The sequence below is a fragment of the Sciurus vulgaris genome (genome assembly GCF_902686455.1).
Source record: "Sciurus vulgaris genome assembly, chromosome: 3".
Taxonomy (NCBI): Eukaryota; Metazoa; Chordata; class Mammalia; order Rodentia; family Sciuridae; genus Sciurus; species Sciurus vulgaris.
The window spans coordinates 159,142,650-159,159,103 of NC_136463.1; the positions used below are offsets into that span (position 1 = coordinate 159,142,650).

General features: G+C 38.3%; 1 protein-coding gene across 3 annotated transcripts in view; it reads left to right on the forward strand.

The window, feature by feature from the left end:
• The window catches only part of ADAM23 (ADAM metallopeptidase domain 23), a 157,207-nt gene extending 141,835 nt beyond the window's left edge, over window positions 1-15,372 (forward strand). Inside the window, exons 25-26 of one of the 3 annotated variants that reach the window (XM_079130583.1) lie at window positions 649-739; window positions 11,959-15,372. In XM_079130583.1, the coding sequence (XP_078986709.1) occupies window positions 649-739; window positions 11,959-12,007 (140 nt within the window). In that variant the 3' untranslated portion in view covers window positions 12,008-15,372. Of the gene's footprint in view, window positions 1-648; window positions 740-4,767; window positions 4,859-11,958 lie in introns of all 3 variants that reach the window. The other 2 variants (XM_079130582.1, XM_079130584.1) reach the window with 2 other exon arrangements.
• Window positions 15,373-16,454: the final 1,082 nt, after the last annotated feature.

Sequence of the window (16,454 nt, forward strand, 5' to 3'; positions counted from 1 at the left end):
TCTGTCATCGTCTGAAGAAGCTAGTGAAGTTTCCCAGAGACCTAAATGTTCTCTCAGTGCATGCTCACACACTGGAGTTTGCAAACACAAACCTCAATGTCCATATTCTAAGACGGCCATTCAAACTTTGCAAAGCTTGCAAAGGTATATTGAAATATGCCTTTCAATAACTTCCCAGGTAAAAAGCGTTTAATTTAAAAGTTACTCTGTTTTAGATTTCTAAGGATTTTCTCAAAATTGAGTGATATATTCTGTATTTTGAAAAGATACTGGGCATATTTGCAGTTTGAGAACTTATGAAAATACATTTTAATAATTACTTTTATAATTAATACAGATTTGCCCTTATACAATTTAAATTACATTTGAATTTTACCTTACACCTGACAGGAACTGGAACTCAAAGTGGTCTGTTTATTTAAAAGTATTTATGAGAGATTATGTTTTAGAGTATATAGAATTTGAAGGTAAATTCAAAATCATCCTCAAATATTTTCAACTTAGATGTCAATCTTAATTTTAAACCTTCAAGCAAAGACATCCAGATTTAACTTCCTTTCAAAGTATTTCCTGAATGGATTATTTTGTATGTGAGTGAAATCAGTGTGTACTTTCCTGTTAAAAAATGTCCATTTTCCCTCCGCACAGTGAACATGGCCACAAGCAGGCTCATAGGGGCCGTGGCCGGCACCATTCTGGCCCTGGGGGTGATTTTTGGAGGCACAGGGTGGGGAATAGAGTAAGCATCCTTGTGCATTTTGGAGTGTTTCTGTTTGGTGCCTGGTGTGTGAGGTGATGCGTGGTGCCTGACCTCTCCACGTTGCGTCTCGTTGGCTGTGTTCCCTGTGGTGGTACAGCTTGTGGTATGATTTGGATGTGTTTGTGTCTTGTGGTTTTCTTGTGCACTGTAGAACCTTCTCCTGTCTGGAACAATGTGGGGCATTAAACAGCCTTGGGGGTGCTTTTATTTTCACTATTAATGCAATCGTCCAAAACTTCCTTTGCTCCTTACTTATACAAGTAATTTTAAAATGCAGACCTTAAAGTTTTTTTTTATAATTTATTGGCAAAAATGCTCTCATATGAATGTTTTCTTAGGATTGCTGTAATGAATTTAATCCTCACCAATTAAACGAATCCACCTATACAAGTAAGAATTATCAACAGAGCATTTTTATAGATAATAAGAATGATAATCACTTACCATTTTCTCCATTTAGAATGATACTGGATTCTTCAGCTCAATATTTTTTAAAGAGGGTATTTAGGATAACTGCCTTCATTTCTTCCTTATAAAATAGGTTAATTCAAATTTGAAGTTCACATAAATATTTGGGAGCAAGGAACATTAAGAATCAAAAGATTCTTAATGGATTAAATCAAAAGGTTTAATCCAAACCTACACAACCTAAAGTGAAAAACTGCAATTCTTCTAGTGGGTTGTCTTAAAAATATTCAGTGTATAAATAAATGTGTTGTGTGCCACTTGCCCATTAAGCTCTCAGAAGCATGGCTCTCCTGGTGTCTTTATTTAGGTTGCCCTGCACTTGATCCACATCTTCAAAATAACTGTCAGTTCTCCATGTAATAATACCGCATGAGATTGTTAGTCCGTAGACTAAAAGATTTTTGGGATTTTTTTCTCTCCCTGTAGTTACAGAGAGCCTTCACAAACAGTAGAAGTAGCTGGTCACACTTTTTCCCCCCTATTTTAGTGTGGTGGTAACACTTCACAGTGGCTCAGGAATGAATTACTAGTGTCTTAAGGAATCATCAGATACCCTTTACCCAACCAGCCCAAAGCACAAGGCATGTCGATAATATCAGCCTCCTTCCTCCTTAGTTGGCGACACATGGATGTTCTTCTTATGGAAGTAGCTCTGAAAGAGCATTAAGAGGAGAGGTCCCCAGATCACACTTTGTGGAAGAGGACAAGAATTAATTCTCTCCTCTAGATAGAAAGACTTTAACCAGCCTCGGATCTTTTAGCTCATCTCCCTTCAGTATAGACTGTGAAGCTAGTTAGAGAAGTTGAAATACTGGAGAAGTTGAAATACTGGAGAAGTTGAAATACTGGAATAGAGATTTTGTTTCTCCTTACTTGTTAGAAAATAAAGTATGTAACAGAGGTAAAATATCTAGACATCTCAAAAACTTTGTCCTGTAAAATTTGACTTTGGGTCTGTGACTGGATTACATACAAGCAGTGATATTCCTTTCCAGGAACAGTTCTATACATACATTTATGTGAAATTCCTCTGTGAAGAAATGTAGTTTTCTAAAAATCATCTCAAATGTGGATTTTTTTTTTTACCTTATTTATTGGTCATAATCTTTTCATCCTGAAATATGCTAATTGAAGGGATGGATTTTAATAACCCTTCCTTTAAGTCTTAGGGATGGGCAGAATCAAAATGGCCTTGGTAGTAAAACACAGTCCTGTTTGCAGTTCGTTTTTATCATCTATCCTTTCCAGTGTTGTTGGTTTGTTGCTATTTCTGGTTGTTACAGGTAAGTGTGTATAAATGTATAAATATTTTTCCTAAAAATTAATCTATTACTGCTTCATGAACTGTTTTTGCAGTTTACTTTTTTCCTTCCAAATTTTGACATGATTACTAGGTAAATATAGCATTTACAAAATAAAATTCACATAGTACAATATAGATTGTTTTTAAACTCTCTACTTTAAATGATAGTGTTCTTGTTCATTTAGTTGCCAAGAATTCCATGCACAGATTTAGTTTTTTAAAAATTTCTGCTCAGTTTATAATTGTAAGTCAGAGATCATTTCTCATGGGTTATGTATCAAGTTTGATGCCACCCTGTGTTTTGTGAGCTAGCAAAATGCAAGTTATCTGCCATTTTGACTGTGCACTTGGTAAAGTGAATGTTTCTAAGTGTTTGTTCCAAATTTTGATTCCTTCCTGAAATGCGGGGAGGAAATACATGTAAATGGAATATAGTTCCATCAGAGCAGGGGTTAGCAAACTTTCTCTAAAGGCCCAGATAGTAAATACTTTTGGCTTTCAGGGGTACAGGGTGTCCGTTGCAACTTTTCAACATGCTGTCTTAGCAAAACAACAGCCATAGCAATATATAACAATATGTAAATGATTAAGCATGGCTGCATTCCAATAAGATGTCTTTGCAAAAGCAGATGGTGGGTCAGATTTGACCGGCGAGCTATAGTTTACTGACCCTTGATTTAGTACACAAGTTTTAGAGTCAGATCTGTGTTCAGATCTTGTCTTCATCACTTATTAATTTCTAGAAGCTTCTGTTCCCTCATCTGTTGAACAGGGATATTCATAGTTCCTACCTCATATGTTTGATGAGGAACAAATAAGATCATATGTCAGATGTTCTGATCTGCAGCTGGCACATTATAAGTGCCTGTTCATTATACAGTAGCAAAACTGCTTTTATTGCTTTCATTTTTGTTATTTTTACTGGTGTATCTCTAAAGGCCATTGAGATACATGTTCTGTAGAACCACAGTAAAGCCCAGGAACCTGAAGAGACCCCCACTCCTGGGACTTCATGCAGCACACCTGCCCCTGCCCGCTCGTGTCCATAAGCACTGGCTATTTATTCTCTGGATAGAAACATCACACATAAATTGTAGTGCTGCTGAAAGTATTATCCATTTATGTACACAGTCGAGGGCACTAATGTGAGCAGAAAAGAGAATTTTTATGTGGAAATGAATGTGTATATGAACATGAGGATTTTAGAAAGTCTACCTTGTGACTTCTGGAATAGAGATATATAGTTAGTACTGAAAGTATTTTGTTGTTAGGGGCACTGTACCTGCATATTGGCATCCTGGAAGATATAATATTTAAAGTAATTCTTGTACTAAATTTAATGCTGCTTAGATTTTAAAATGCCCAGTAAAGGAGAGTAGTGGAGTTACTGCCATGTATCATTTCTTACTCAGCAATTGATAGAAACTCCACCTTGTATAGGTTCTTTCCTGCTGTCCTTGAAGCTTCTTATCTTCCTTTCCTTTTTCTTGTCCCTGCCTCCTTCCCTCCCTCCCTTCCTTTCTCATTTTTTAAATATCTCCAAGCCTCCAATTTCTCTTAGTAAGTGGGAATTTAAAAGATAGTCTCAATTGAATCTCTTTTTCCACTTACCCAAAATTACCCAAATGAGTTTTGCCCTCCCTTTATGTCCTGCCTTTGGAACCCCATTTTGGTGTTTAATATGGAAAGAATTGTGAAGAAATCCTTCTTTGAGAGCAAGGCTTCAGAGTCAGGTCTTTATTGATAATCTCTTTCTGACTTCTGAATTTTAAGTGTCTCCAAAGTGCAGAATAAAAAAGCACTCAGACGACTTTCGTAGAATCAATTTCCTTCTTCTCTTGCTCTCATTTGTCAGTCTGCTGGAGCTAATTCTAATGCAGTGAGTTCTCTACGCGCGTTTCCGCGTTTGATTTATGGAATTGGGGAAGGGGAAGGCAGAGACACAAGACGTGCATCGAAAGCAAATGGGGCCTCTGTGCTTCAAATTCTGCGACAGGTGAATTTAATGAAATTTAACTGTCAGTGGTGCAGAAACTTGAGATTTAAAAGCATATAAATCACCGTGGCATCTAGAGTACGAGTAAGCTAAGTTAAAAAAAAAAAAAAAAGCAATTTAAATGTTTAGCCATCGTATACAACAGAGTGTTTGCTTCCTGAAACCACTGAACTGCTTTTCCCTTGTGGTGATGAAAGTGGTCAGCTCATATGACTTTCTTCCCGTGATCCTTTGTCACAGGTCCTAGTGCCACCAATCTCATAATAGGCTCCATCGCTGGTGCCATCCTGGTAGCAGCAATTGTCCTTGGGGGCACAGGCTGGGGATTTAAGTAAGCAACGCCGCATGTCCGTCTTCTCGGTGGCTCTCGCACTTCTCTTTTCTGCTTACATAACCAGGTTTTGAGTTCCTGCTACAAGATTTTTAAGTTTTAACAGTAAAACTGCAAAGAATAAATATTTTTGCTCAGAAATGAGTTAGAAAAGAAGAAACGTGGAGCCTCAAATACCATCTTCAGGCAAGCGGGATAACCTAAAAAGTAGAAAGAAGCCAGGTGCAGCGGTGCACACCTGTAATCCCAGCGGCACAGGAGGCTGAGGCAGGAGGATCGTGAGTTCCAAGGCAGCCTCAGCAATTTAGCTAGGCCCTAAACAACTCAGCGAGACCCTGTCTCTAAATAAAATATAAAAAAGGGCTATGGATGCGGCTTAGCAGTTAAATGCCCCTGGGTTTAATCCCTGGTACCAAAAACAAACAAACAAAAAAGTACAAAGAACTTGCCTGTCCTCATTTAAGAACAAAGTGGTTCTTGAGTGGAAGACCTTGGCCGTAACAGCAGGTCTTCTGAGATACTTTCCTTATATAGACAGGTAATCAAGGAAGCATATTGGAAATAAATAAATACAAATTCCTATTGATATCTGTATGAAACTAACTTATATTCCAGTGAAATTTTCACAACCTCCGTAACCTGGTGGTCATTATTTTTCCACGTGTAACACAGTATATGCAGCTTTTGAGATTTGAAAAGCTTCATTATTTGTAAAACAAGATTGAAAAAATATTTTCATTAATTCCTTAACCAACTAAATTGGTTTTCAGCTGGAATTTGAAATCAATGACTTTGTGACACTTAGTATCTTCTAATTAACTGTGAGCATTGACATAACTGACATGCCTGTTGTGTTGTCTTAGTGACCTTTTAGTTTGAATTGCATATTGATCACTCAACTAAGATTTTGCTTAAATAGACCACAGTGAATAATCACAAATAAGCCTTACTTCTGATCAAAACTTTTAAACCTGATTTATCTAGTTTGATTGTTTCTATACTTTAGATTAATTGGATAATCACTTTTTTGCTATGGTGACCTGGTTATTATTATTTTTAGGTAAGCCCTTCTATGCCAAATATTCCCTGTGATAAATTAGTTTTCAACCAGATCTAATGAAACAACTTGAGGTGGAAAATAAAATTTGTTAGCCAAATTTAAAACCCACTTAGCCTCTTCCAGTTATTCAATGTAGGAGGTTTTTGCTTCAAATTAATGGAATAATTGTCTTAATTATGAACTTTTTAAATTTAATATTTGAAATACTGAATTTGATGTATTTAAGCCAGCTAAAATGTTATTATTAAAAGCTGATTGTGAAAGATAAGCCACTAAAAGATATTTTAAATAAATTCAACATTTTCTGTTATTTTTAAAAATCACATTAAGATTTAACAAGCAAGCCTACAGTTTTTGAGTAGCTTCAACTTGGAAAGATAGTATCAAATGGTACTTCTTTTCTGCAGAGATATTATAAAGTTGAACTTGTTCAGTGGAATAGTAGTTTGGTAGCAACACATTTGCAAAAACACATACACAAAATGGGCTCTGATATATGAATTTCTCCTCATGGCTTTAACAAGGCATTGCCCAGATGGTGGGTCACTCATGTGAATCTCCTAAAAATGTATCTTTGTTTGGGCTGGCCAAATTCCAGATAAATCTTATCTTAGTGTCCCATTGTAGGATTGGGGATATGACTCAGTGGTAGAGCACTTGCCTAGCATGTGCAAAACCCTGGGTTTGATTCTCACTACTGTTAAAAATTTTACATCATTCTACATTTTAGTAATGCCACAATCCATTCTTATTTTCATAATGTTCCCTGACCTTTGTCCTAAATATGCCCACCCAGGGATATGCCTTCTTGGAAACCTTAGTTTCAAAGACCTGGAAAACAGTCCACCATGCATCGTTACCATGCAACCATGTACAATGCCAAATTTACTATTTTAGCATTTGGAGATAAGACCACAGTATTCTGTAGCAGGACCTCAAAACAGTGGCCTGGCCTAGCTCACAGCTTGAATTGCATGTTTCTTTGGGGAAAAATGGAAAAGCCTTTATCACTGTGTATATAAGTGGATTAGGCCCTGTGCAGATGATTTATGTCTGAGAGAAATGAAGAGCAGGGGAAGAGGTGGGGGGTTGACACTAAGTCACACAGGGACTGAGAGCCAGCCTCTGTTGCCTGCCTGGTGGAGACTGCTACATGGGAACATGTCTGATGGAGCAAGTCCCATCCCCTGTGACTCCAGTAATCACTTTAAGGGAAAATTTTGTAGAAAGGCACACAGACTATTGGTTGCTACATGATTTTACTTTTGATTCTAGTGGTAACCATGTGGTTTGTTTTAATCCCAAAACAATGACTTCTAACCTTAAAATAGAAGACTTTTTGTGCTGAATGATCGTGTTTAGGTTTTCCCACCACTTCGACAGTTTTGGAGACTATTAGTCTAGGGATAATTTGGAAGTACAATTACTTGCTAGTTGAACTGAAAACCTTTGAGTGTTTCTTTGAGCACAGCAGACATTAAAACAAAAAGGAGGTTCCTTTAGAATCTGAAGTTGAAAATAGTTTGTAAAGAAGTTTGTTCTAAATATTGCTATTGGGAATCCTTCCTGAAATCAGTTTTTTATTAATACGAGAAAAATGAGCAAAGTCTCCTGAAGAATTTGAGAGAGTGTATACTTTTAGATTAAAGGAAAATGTATTAACTACCTAAGGAAGATATTGCTTTTTCCTAATGTCACATTTCTTTAGGTGAAATACTCTAAATAATTTAGATGTGAAAGTGTCATACCATCCATGTCCTGCTCAGGTATACAAGCATAAGTGAGAAATCCCTCTATACTGTGAGCCCTGACATAACGTTTCTTTATAATTCTTTTCCTAAGCCATATTTCTTCTGAAATAAGTGTTAAAAAGCACAAATATACGAGTGTTTCCATTTGTGAATGTATGCACTTTATGTGTGTAAAGTGATGATTTATCAAAATTATTGTGATCCAGAATTAATAGGCATCTAGATTGCTTCTTTTTAGTAAAATGATTGAGTCTGAAGGCTTTGGTTAATGTAAACAAGACTCCTGTAAGCAAGATTGGAGGATTCCCCAAAAGAACAAAGTACTTCCTTTGGTGGATTATTATTATTTTATGCATTCTGACATGTTGAGTAATGTGGTGGGTATATCTTGGTAACTGGTTAATCCCATGCTCGGACTCCAGAGATGAGGATGCTGAAGGACCATTAAATCTGGTCCCCAGGTGTTCATGGTCTTAAGACATACTCTGAGAAGTCCTATGGAAAATGGACATAGGCACATTGCACAATGTTTCGTCCATTTTTCTCCATATCTGTGTTTATTTCTATTCACCCTATACTGCTTTTCCTCTTCATCACCTGCACACACAGAATAATGTTATAATCATCAGCACAGAGCATTGCTAACCTCTGTTCTCGTTGACTCACGGAGCCTCCTGACACGTAATGCTGAATAACATGCTGCTCCGGTAGACAATTAGAGCTGTTGTTTTTGCTGAATGCTGGAACACGTCAGGTAGATGACAGATCATTTCAGTAGCATCTTCCCTAGAGCTTAGGAGAAATGAAGCATGGATTTCTTATGTGTAGGGGCTTTGCCTTTATTACTTTGGACAGGGATATTATCGTATATTTCCTAAATTTGGTATAGGAATTTATGATTTCTTTTTTCTTTCTTTTCTTCTTTATTTTTGTGATATGAATATCAAATCCAGGGCCTCACCACATGCTAGGCAAGTGCACATCCCCTGCTCTGAATATAGGAATTTAGATGTGTGTAAAGTGATCACTTTACATGCACATACTATCTTTCAACACCATGGTTGATAGCAATAGGAACAGAAATTCTCAGTGATGGTAGGAAGAATGTGAAGGTAACAGTGACGGTTTTTTGACTGCTCACATGGATTCTAGGATGAATCTTACAACATCTTAGTCTGTAGAAACCACCACCAACAATGGCCAAACTGGCCTGTTGGAGTAGCTCCTGACACTGAAGGTGTTCATAAGCATGTAACTGTCATATGCAGTTTTCTCTCTCTGAGAAGTTACTATGAGATCATATAGTCTATGAGTTCATATTAAGCCTGACTTTGGCTCTAAGAGAACTCTTTTTGGCCTGTGTTCCATTTTGTTGGACATGCTAAAGAAAAGATTATCCGATTCGTGTTCTTCCATAAAATGAAATTTAAAGGGCTAACTCTTGCTAACTATATTTTTTCAAAAAAATAAAGTGCCTTCTTTTTTGGTTGGGGGAGCATATTTTGATTTTTACAGCATTAGGAAATGGAATCAGTTTTAGCTAGTCCCCCCTCGAGGGGGTTAACCAGATGCCTGCTTTTCTAAATCCCATGACCATATCCTAGTGCAAAATGAGGATCTGGATTCCCTCAATGCCTGGGACTCCCAGGTTAGGTACGTTCTCATTCACACTTAGCAGGTGGTGACTGGCTGACCAGGAAGGTGCAATGCATTTCTATGACTTCTCCCAACCACTGAGGATGTGAATTCAGTCCATGGTGATCTAGGAGAGGTTGAGTGAGGAGTCCTTGGTGGCAGGTAGGGATGCGGGGAGGGGCGCTAAGCATAGAAATATAAGAACATAATAGCAGTAGATGACTATAGACCCTGCAAGAAGATCTGAAGGCTTTATAGCTATAAGATTGCTGTTGTTACCTGGATAGTAAATTTTAAATACTTGTGTATGTGTATAATATGTACATTGTAGACAAAAGCCCAGATTTTCAGAAGGAGTAAAAATTGATGAAAACTGTCTCACTGGAAGGTTATGGATTATGCTAATATTTTATAATAATCCAGAAATACCTACTGGTTATAAGAAAGTTATTACTGTTAGAATCTCAGTGAGGAGAGGGTAACCAGAGGAAAGGGGAGACAACAATGACCTGCCCATGATAATTATACTTTCACATTAAAATCGAGCAAAAGAAATTTTTGTTTTCCTATAGAAAATGCAGGGCAGGTGGTTCTCAACATAAGGTGGAACATGGTGGTTTTGCGGTTCGTGTGTGAGGAGGCCTGGCAGTTATCTTGCTGTAGGGCTGTCCCTCTCTGTCCTCATCCTCCCCGTCTGCAGCTTACCTCCATCCTACTGGAACATCAGTGGAAGAGGAAAGGTCCTGGAATCCCCCTGTTTGTATTTTGCAATGAAAATGCATGGTTCTACCAGGTGCCTTGGCTTCTTCATCTGACCAAGGAACCCAGTGACACTTGAGCATTGTTAGAGCATTGTTTCTATATAAAGTACAACTTAAATTTCAGAAACCAGCCATTAAAAGGAGCACGTGCTTTTGGACACCGCAGGTTGCCTGGGTGCCAGGCTGAAATGGAATGTCATATCTCCATTTAGAAATGAACAGCACTACCGTTATATGACCTTGGACATGACAGTTTTCCTGACATTCCCTGCATTTGAATTAAGGGATTTAGATGTGGGCAGCATAGCCATTTACATGCGCAGTACTAACTTGATTTGCTCTTTCCTTTACATTTAAATTAATTGAGGAGACTTTAGTTTAACCCTTCTCCTGAGTTCTAGCAATATACAGCTAACAAGATTGGGGTCTCTGGTCCTTCAGGGTCATTTCTCAAGATCAGGCAGTCCATGTTTCTCCTATCTGACTCACAAAGGGAAATGTGGCTCCTTAAACATCTGCTTCAGGGAATATGAGCTCGGGTAGCAGACACAGATCCTGTGCTCCACAGCCAGGGAGCTCAGTGAAAGATACATTATGGGGGACTTTCCCATTTGTTTTAGCCTCTTTCCTGGGCAGGATCAGCATTGTCTCCTTTTGAGAATATTGACTCAAAAAAGAATTGGGTGGCAATGGTAAGAGAACTAAGCAGCTCTGTTGCAAATAGTTCTCTGCAGTGGATTATCCATTAGGCCAATGTGCCACATCCTCTGGCTATATCTTAATGAAAACATTTTTAAGAGAAAAGGGAGGTTTGCTTTAAAGGTAGTTGTGTTGGATATCCCAAAAGAGAAGCCTCAAAGTGGTCCTTTGGAAAAATAACTTTGCAGAATCCCTTCTCCATATTTTGATCTTTGGCAGTTCTGAATTACTTATGGGGGAGGAGGAATCTGTTGTAATCTTTTTGGTACTTGGGGCCTGTGAGGGTATCCATTGGCCCTGAGCGAGGGCAGGGGAACGAGGAACTTGGGGACTCCTCAATCTCCAGGTTTGCATGATGCCTCGGTGGCAGCAGCCTTGCACCCGCCAGTATGCAAAGTAATGCATGAGCCCTTGCTTGATGCCCCACATGAAGCCAGACCATGGGGAGGTTGCAACCGACTTTTATTGTTGAGTTGTAGTGTCTTGCTGGTTTTTTTTCTTTTCTCTTTTCAACCATAGGAACCACTTTTTAGGAGACTGGACACTGTGAGCAAAGCAATGTAATTTGCTTATTTTCAACTAAGCTAAACTGCTGCATTTGCTTAACTAACCTGAGCCTGTGTCCATTCTCCTTTGAGTGTGCCATCTAACTGTGTACTCTGTTTCTGAACTTGCTAGTATGAAAAATGCTTGTTCCATAGTGGGGAAGGAGCTCACACACCCAAGGCAGAAGATAACTAAGCAGAGCAAGGCTTTTTTTGGGGCCTGGCAAAGGCCAATCCACTGGTCCAGAACTCTGGGGACTTGAAGGAAAGCAGCTTTAAGATTTTTGGAGTTTTTCTTAGTTCTCCCAGGAGCCTCTACATGGAAGAGGCCTCCCTGTAAAGATTTTCATCTAGTGAATTAGCAATGTCGTTTGCTTCTGAAATAAGAGGCAAATTGGGCCACCGAGTTTGTCTGTGACTGCAAATGAACAATTTAAAGTTTCCTGTAGTGGGGAGGGGCAGTGACATTCAAAAGCACATGGCTCTTGTGCGTTTCAAGTTATTTGGGGGTACTGCCTCTGTGTGAGTTGATTGCTTAGCTCTGGAACTAGCGTTGCTATTGTAATCATCATCTTTCTCTTATCATCATCTGATTAATATTGTGGATTTCCCCCCTCTGCTTGCATCTTCTTTTGACGCATTCTGGAAGAAATGTCAAGAAGAGGAGGTTTGATCCGACTCAGCAAGGCCCCATCTGAATCAGCTGCATGGGACGATGCTGTCTTGCACTGCTGGGTCCTGGGTGTGACACACTTGCAGCAACTTTGCTGGAACTCTTAAGTCTGTAAGCAAGAACATTGAGTGGTAATGACTACAGAGCTGAAGTTGGGGTGATGGGGATGGGGAAAAAGAAAACTGTCCCTTTTGGAAATAATTTCAAGGAACCCCTCCCACCACCTGTCAATAAAAGTGGGGCAAAAGACCATGTTATCAAAAGAACTGTTTGGAATTCTTTTTTTTTTTTTTTTCTAAATAAAGGAGAAAGGAACAAAAAACATTAAGTGCAATAAAAGAACCATTAAAAAATAGCAAATGATTATCCCCCCTCAGCCTGCTGGCACTTAATACCTTCTAATGATTTGGCATGATTTTTATTTCTTTTACTACCAATGACAAACTCCAGTGGCATGAAGATTCAATTTTCGAAAGGGTAAAAACTGCATGGCATATATACTAGAAGCTAGCAAGCCAATCCTCAGCAAAACCTGCAATGGAATTCCTAAGGGGAAGAAGACAGATGACCACGCAGAAGCTGCCTGGGCCTACATAACACCTCCCCACCCATGCCCACCCCCCATGGCCCCTTCCCCATCCCCTAAGGAGCCCCCATCAACTCCAGATGAGTCCTTGGCAGAACTTCGCGGGACCGTGCTCTTGTTGATTCACTTACCCTCTTATTTTTCCTTCTGGACCAAGCATCCTTGGGAAATGGGAGCTGGAATTTGAACAATGATGCTATTGTATAGTTCTTTTATAAATGTAAATATGGAAATAAGAGATTTTGACACTTCATTTTCACTTGTCTGTATTGAGATTTTTTTTTTTCTTGTCAGGATTCTCTGTATATTTGTGTTTGTTGCTTGCTCCCATCTTTTCCGTTTCTTTTCTTTCTTCTCAGTCTCCATCCTCTCTTGTCATGTCCTATGATTGTTGGGCTTGCTGAAAGACAATGTAGCCACCGATGCGGGGAGTTTGAGCATAAAACAGGTCCAACTTAAAGTTAGTACGCTGGAAACCAAAAATAAACATAGGGTGGGGGTCACAACAAAACAACCCATATTGAAAACACAAAAAATATGTAAATGCAAGTAAAATGCACTGAAGAGTCTCTAAAAATTTTTGATGTCATCATAAGCGTATGTATATAATGTAAGAAAGTAGACACCCTCTCAAGTTAATCACAGAAGTGCCAAGCTCATAATTTCAGTTTTTGACAATTTTCTTTCCCTGTCGTTAATGTGAAAGGAGGATAAACTTAAAGCCTTAAATTAAAAAAAAAAAAAAAAAAAAACAGTAATTTTTAAATATTGAAAGCTTGGGGAAAAGTTAAGCTTTCCATTTTATTCATATCTATTATTGTCAATATTTCGTCTATACTTCATCTTCCTGCCTCAAAAATCTATATGGTAGAACTCCATTGTAACAGTGGGAATGGAGACAGAGGCAGCAATTAACATTCTTGTTGGAATTGTAACAGGCTGTAATTCTGTGTGGCATTTTCTGGAAGCTTCTTTGGCCCACAGGATTTTGTTGACACATGGAATGTTGTGCTGGAGTATAATGGGATTCCACTATATGCAAATTCACATTCTTCTTTTCTCTCCAGAAACATTTGCAGATAAAATCTTGGGGTTCCTAAGTTCCTCTGAGTTTCCTTCACTTTCACTGATTTTTTTTCTGTTTATGGTTAAGATATAGTTTCCATTCAAGTGCGAAGCAAACAAGTTAATAAGGAAATTTGGTTAAAACAGCTTTGTTTTGAATGTCTAAACTTGTGCATCATCAGTGAGCATCCATCTAGAGATGAGTTTTTACTAAAGGTCCCCATAGACCCACCCCACCACTTCTCCATGTCTCTGTTTTTGGAACAGGACTTTCCAGATGTACAATTCATTTCTTTATGGCACCTGGTCAGTTTCTAGATTTAGCTCTAAGTCCCTTTTCAACAAGATTCATAATGAGTTTTACAACTTTGACTTTGGAAAAGGTGATGTCCTAAAAATGTACTGCTTAAAACAGTGGGGTTTCCCCCTAAGGTGTCTTTAATTATGGAAATTTCACAATCATAGAGCAGAAACCTTAATTTCCATATGCTACCATAGACCACAATTGAACATCCTAATCCTGTTATTGCTTTCTGAGTAATAGGTGCTACACAGGTATGCAGCCTTTCTCTAGAACTTGCTACATGTTTATAATGTAATAACAGGGCTATCTATGAGGTTTATCAGCCTTACTTCTGGTTTCATGTGACACAGGTTGTATCCCTTTACTGAGTGGAAGTGGCTCTTCCAGTTCAGAGGAAGGTTGGAGGAAACTCAGATTACTTGGTATCTCTCCCTGTGGCTGCATTGCTTAGTGGGTCCTCTTCACTAGGAGATACCAAGCTGCTGCTAACAACACATCACATGCATTCCCCTCCTGTTCCAGAGGCACCATGGTGACTTAATAGACACAAAACAAATCTCTATTGTTAACTTTTGAACATTTCACAAACAACATTGTAAATGTGCGATGTTATGTTTTAAATCAGACCACAGTGGTCCCCAGGTATTATGTACATATGGCAAATGTCAGCGTAACTTTTTGTCACGCTGGCAGTTTCATAGGTAACCAAACCTATGCTCCAATGTCAAATTATTTGTGTGTATATGTAAAATACACAAGCTTTAAGCTCTGTGTGTACGAATATGAAAGATAATGCAACCATATCATAAACAAAGGATTATAATTATTTTTGGTGGTACTAGGTTATGTAGTTTCGAACTCTGCTGTATTTCCTCTTGCACCTGACATTCATTTGCTAATTTCTGTGATGTGAATACTCCTTTTTATTACTTTGAGCTCAAAGCACAAGCAGATCACTGTTTAATGTTATCCAACAAGAGTGTTAAGTGATGACCAAGTTCCCATTTCACCTGCTATATTTTTGCTGCAACAATTAATGACACCTGGATGAGGAGGCGTGCGCTAACTTCATTGCTCACCTGGGACAGTGCATGAGCCCACTGAATTAGAGCTACTCCTACTAGATAATGAGCAGTACCCATAAGTGCATGTTATGAACATGAATCCCATAGAGCTGTGGAGTTTTACCAAGTGATGTGTGTGGTTTTGTTTTGTTTTTGGTTTTTACTATGCAAAGATGGGAAATGCACAAACTTTTCAAAACTGATGTCTGAAGAACTCTACAAACAATACTTGAATTCTTTCTTTAGTCATCCCATCCTGTCTTACAGTCATTGTTGCTTCCATTGTTAATTTTCATTTTTAAATGATTTGTAATTTTTTAAGTGTACAACCTGAAGTTTTGTTTGAAGTTAATAAATTCATTCATATCTTGTTGGCTGCCTATGAATGGAGATTCAGTTGTCATTGTATGCATCTTTTAGTCACGTGTATATTAAAACTTTCATTAATGTAGAATGTTGTAGCTTTATGCTGTGATCACTTATTCCTAACACCTTTTTCCTGTGTTCTCTTGCACTGTTGATTAAGTGACCACGTGCCTGACATCATCAGAGTTTTAGCACCAATCTAGATGAAAGGCTCACTGAAACTTTAAGCAGCCAATGAAGCAAAATAAAATCTGATTAGTGACAAATGTATTTCTGATTAGGATTCAGTTTTATTGGATTGGTTGGAAATTCTTTGCTTCTTAAAAATCAGAAAGAAAAAAAAAAACCACCTTAGGATCATACTGTTACCTCCCTCTGAGTTGAAAGGGTGATGGCTAATAATAGAATCCACTCTTCAATTTGGCAACACATTTAAAATGAAGGCATTTTAGACCTGGAGTTGTAGCTCAGTGGTAGCGCCCTTGCCTAGCATGTGTGAGGCACTGGGTTCGTTCCTTGGTACCACATAAAAATAAATAAATAAAATTTGTGTCCATCTACAACTAAACATTTTTAAAAAAAACAAAACCATGGTATTTTAAAAATAGAAGGAAGTGTGGTTATGCAAATTACATGATCAAAAATATTCAAAGGAAGATATTTCCTCACAGCTCACCGTCACCACGTTATATTCCTTCTTCGTGAATGTCTTCAATAGGTCTTCCCTCCATCCCATGGCCATGCCTTGGTTTGGCCTCTGGTGTGTACGTGAGATACTACACTTACGCCCAGAGATGCTGACTGACTATATCGTTCCTTCGGCGAAAGCCTGGTAGGGCTCACTTCCCGAGAATACGTTCCGAACTTATTAATGTGACCAAGTTCTGCCTGCCTCATCACCTTGCCCCTTTTTATTTATTTTTCTAGCTTCATTGACTCTCATTCTTTCTCAGTCACTTAAAGCTCCCCTGAAAGAGTCTTTTCCACCCAAGCCTGAAAATATTTAAATTTAATGTCCATTTTCTAGAATTCATTTGTTTCAAAGTCACTTCATGTAATAAAGTGTCTTTAAGTCATAAACATGTAA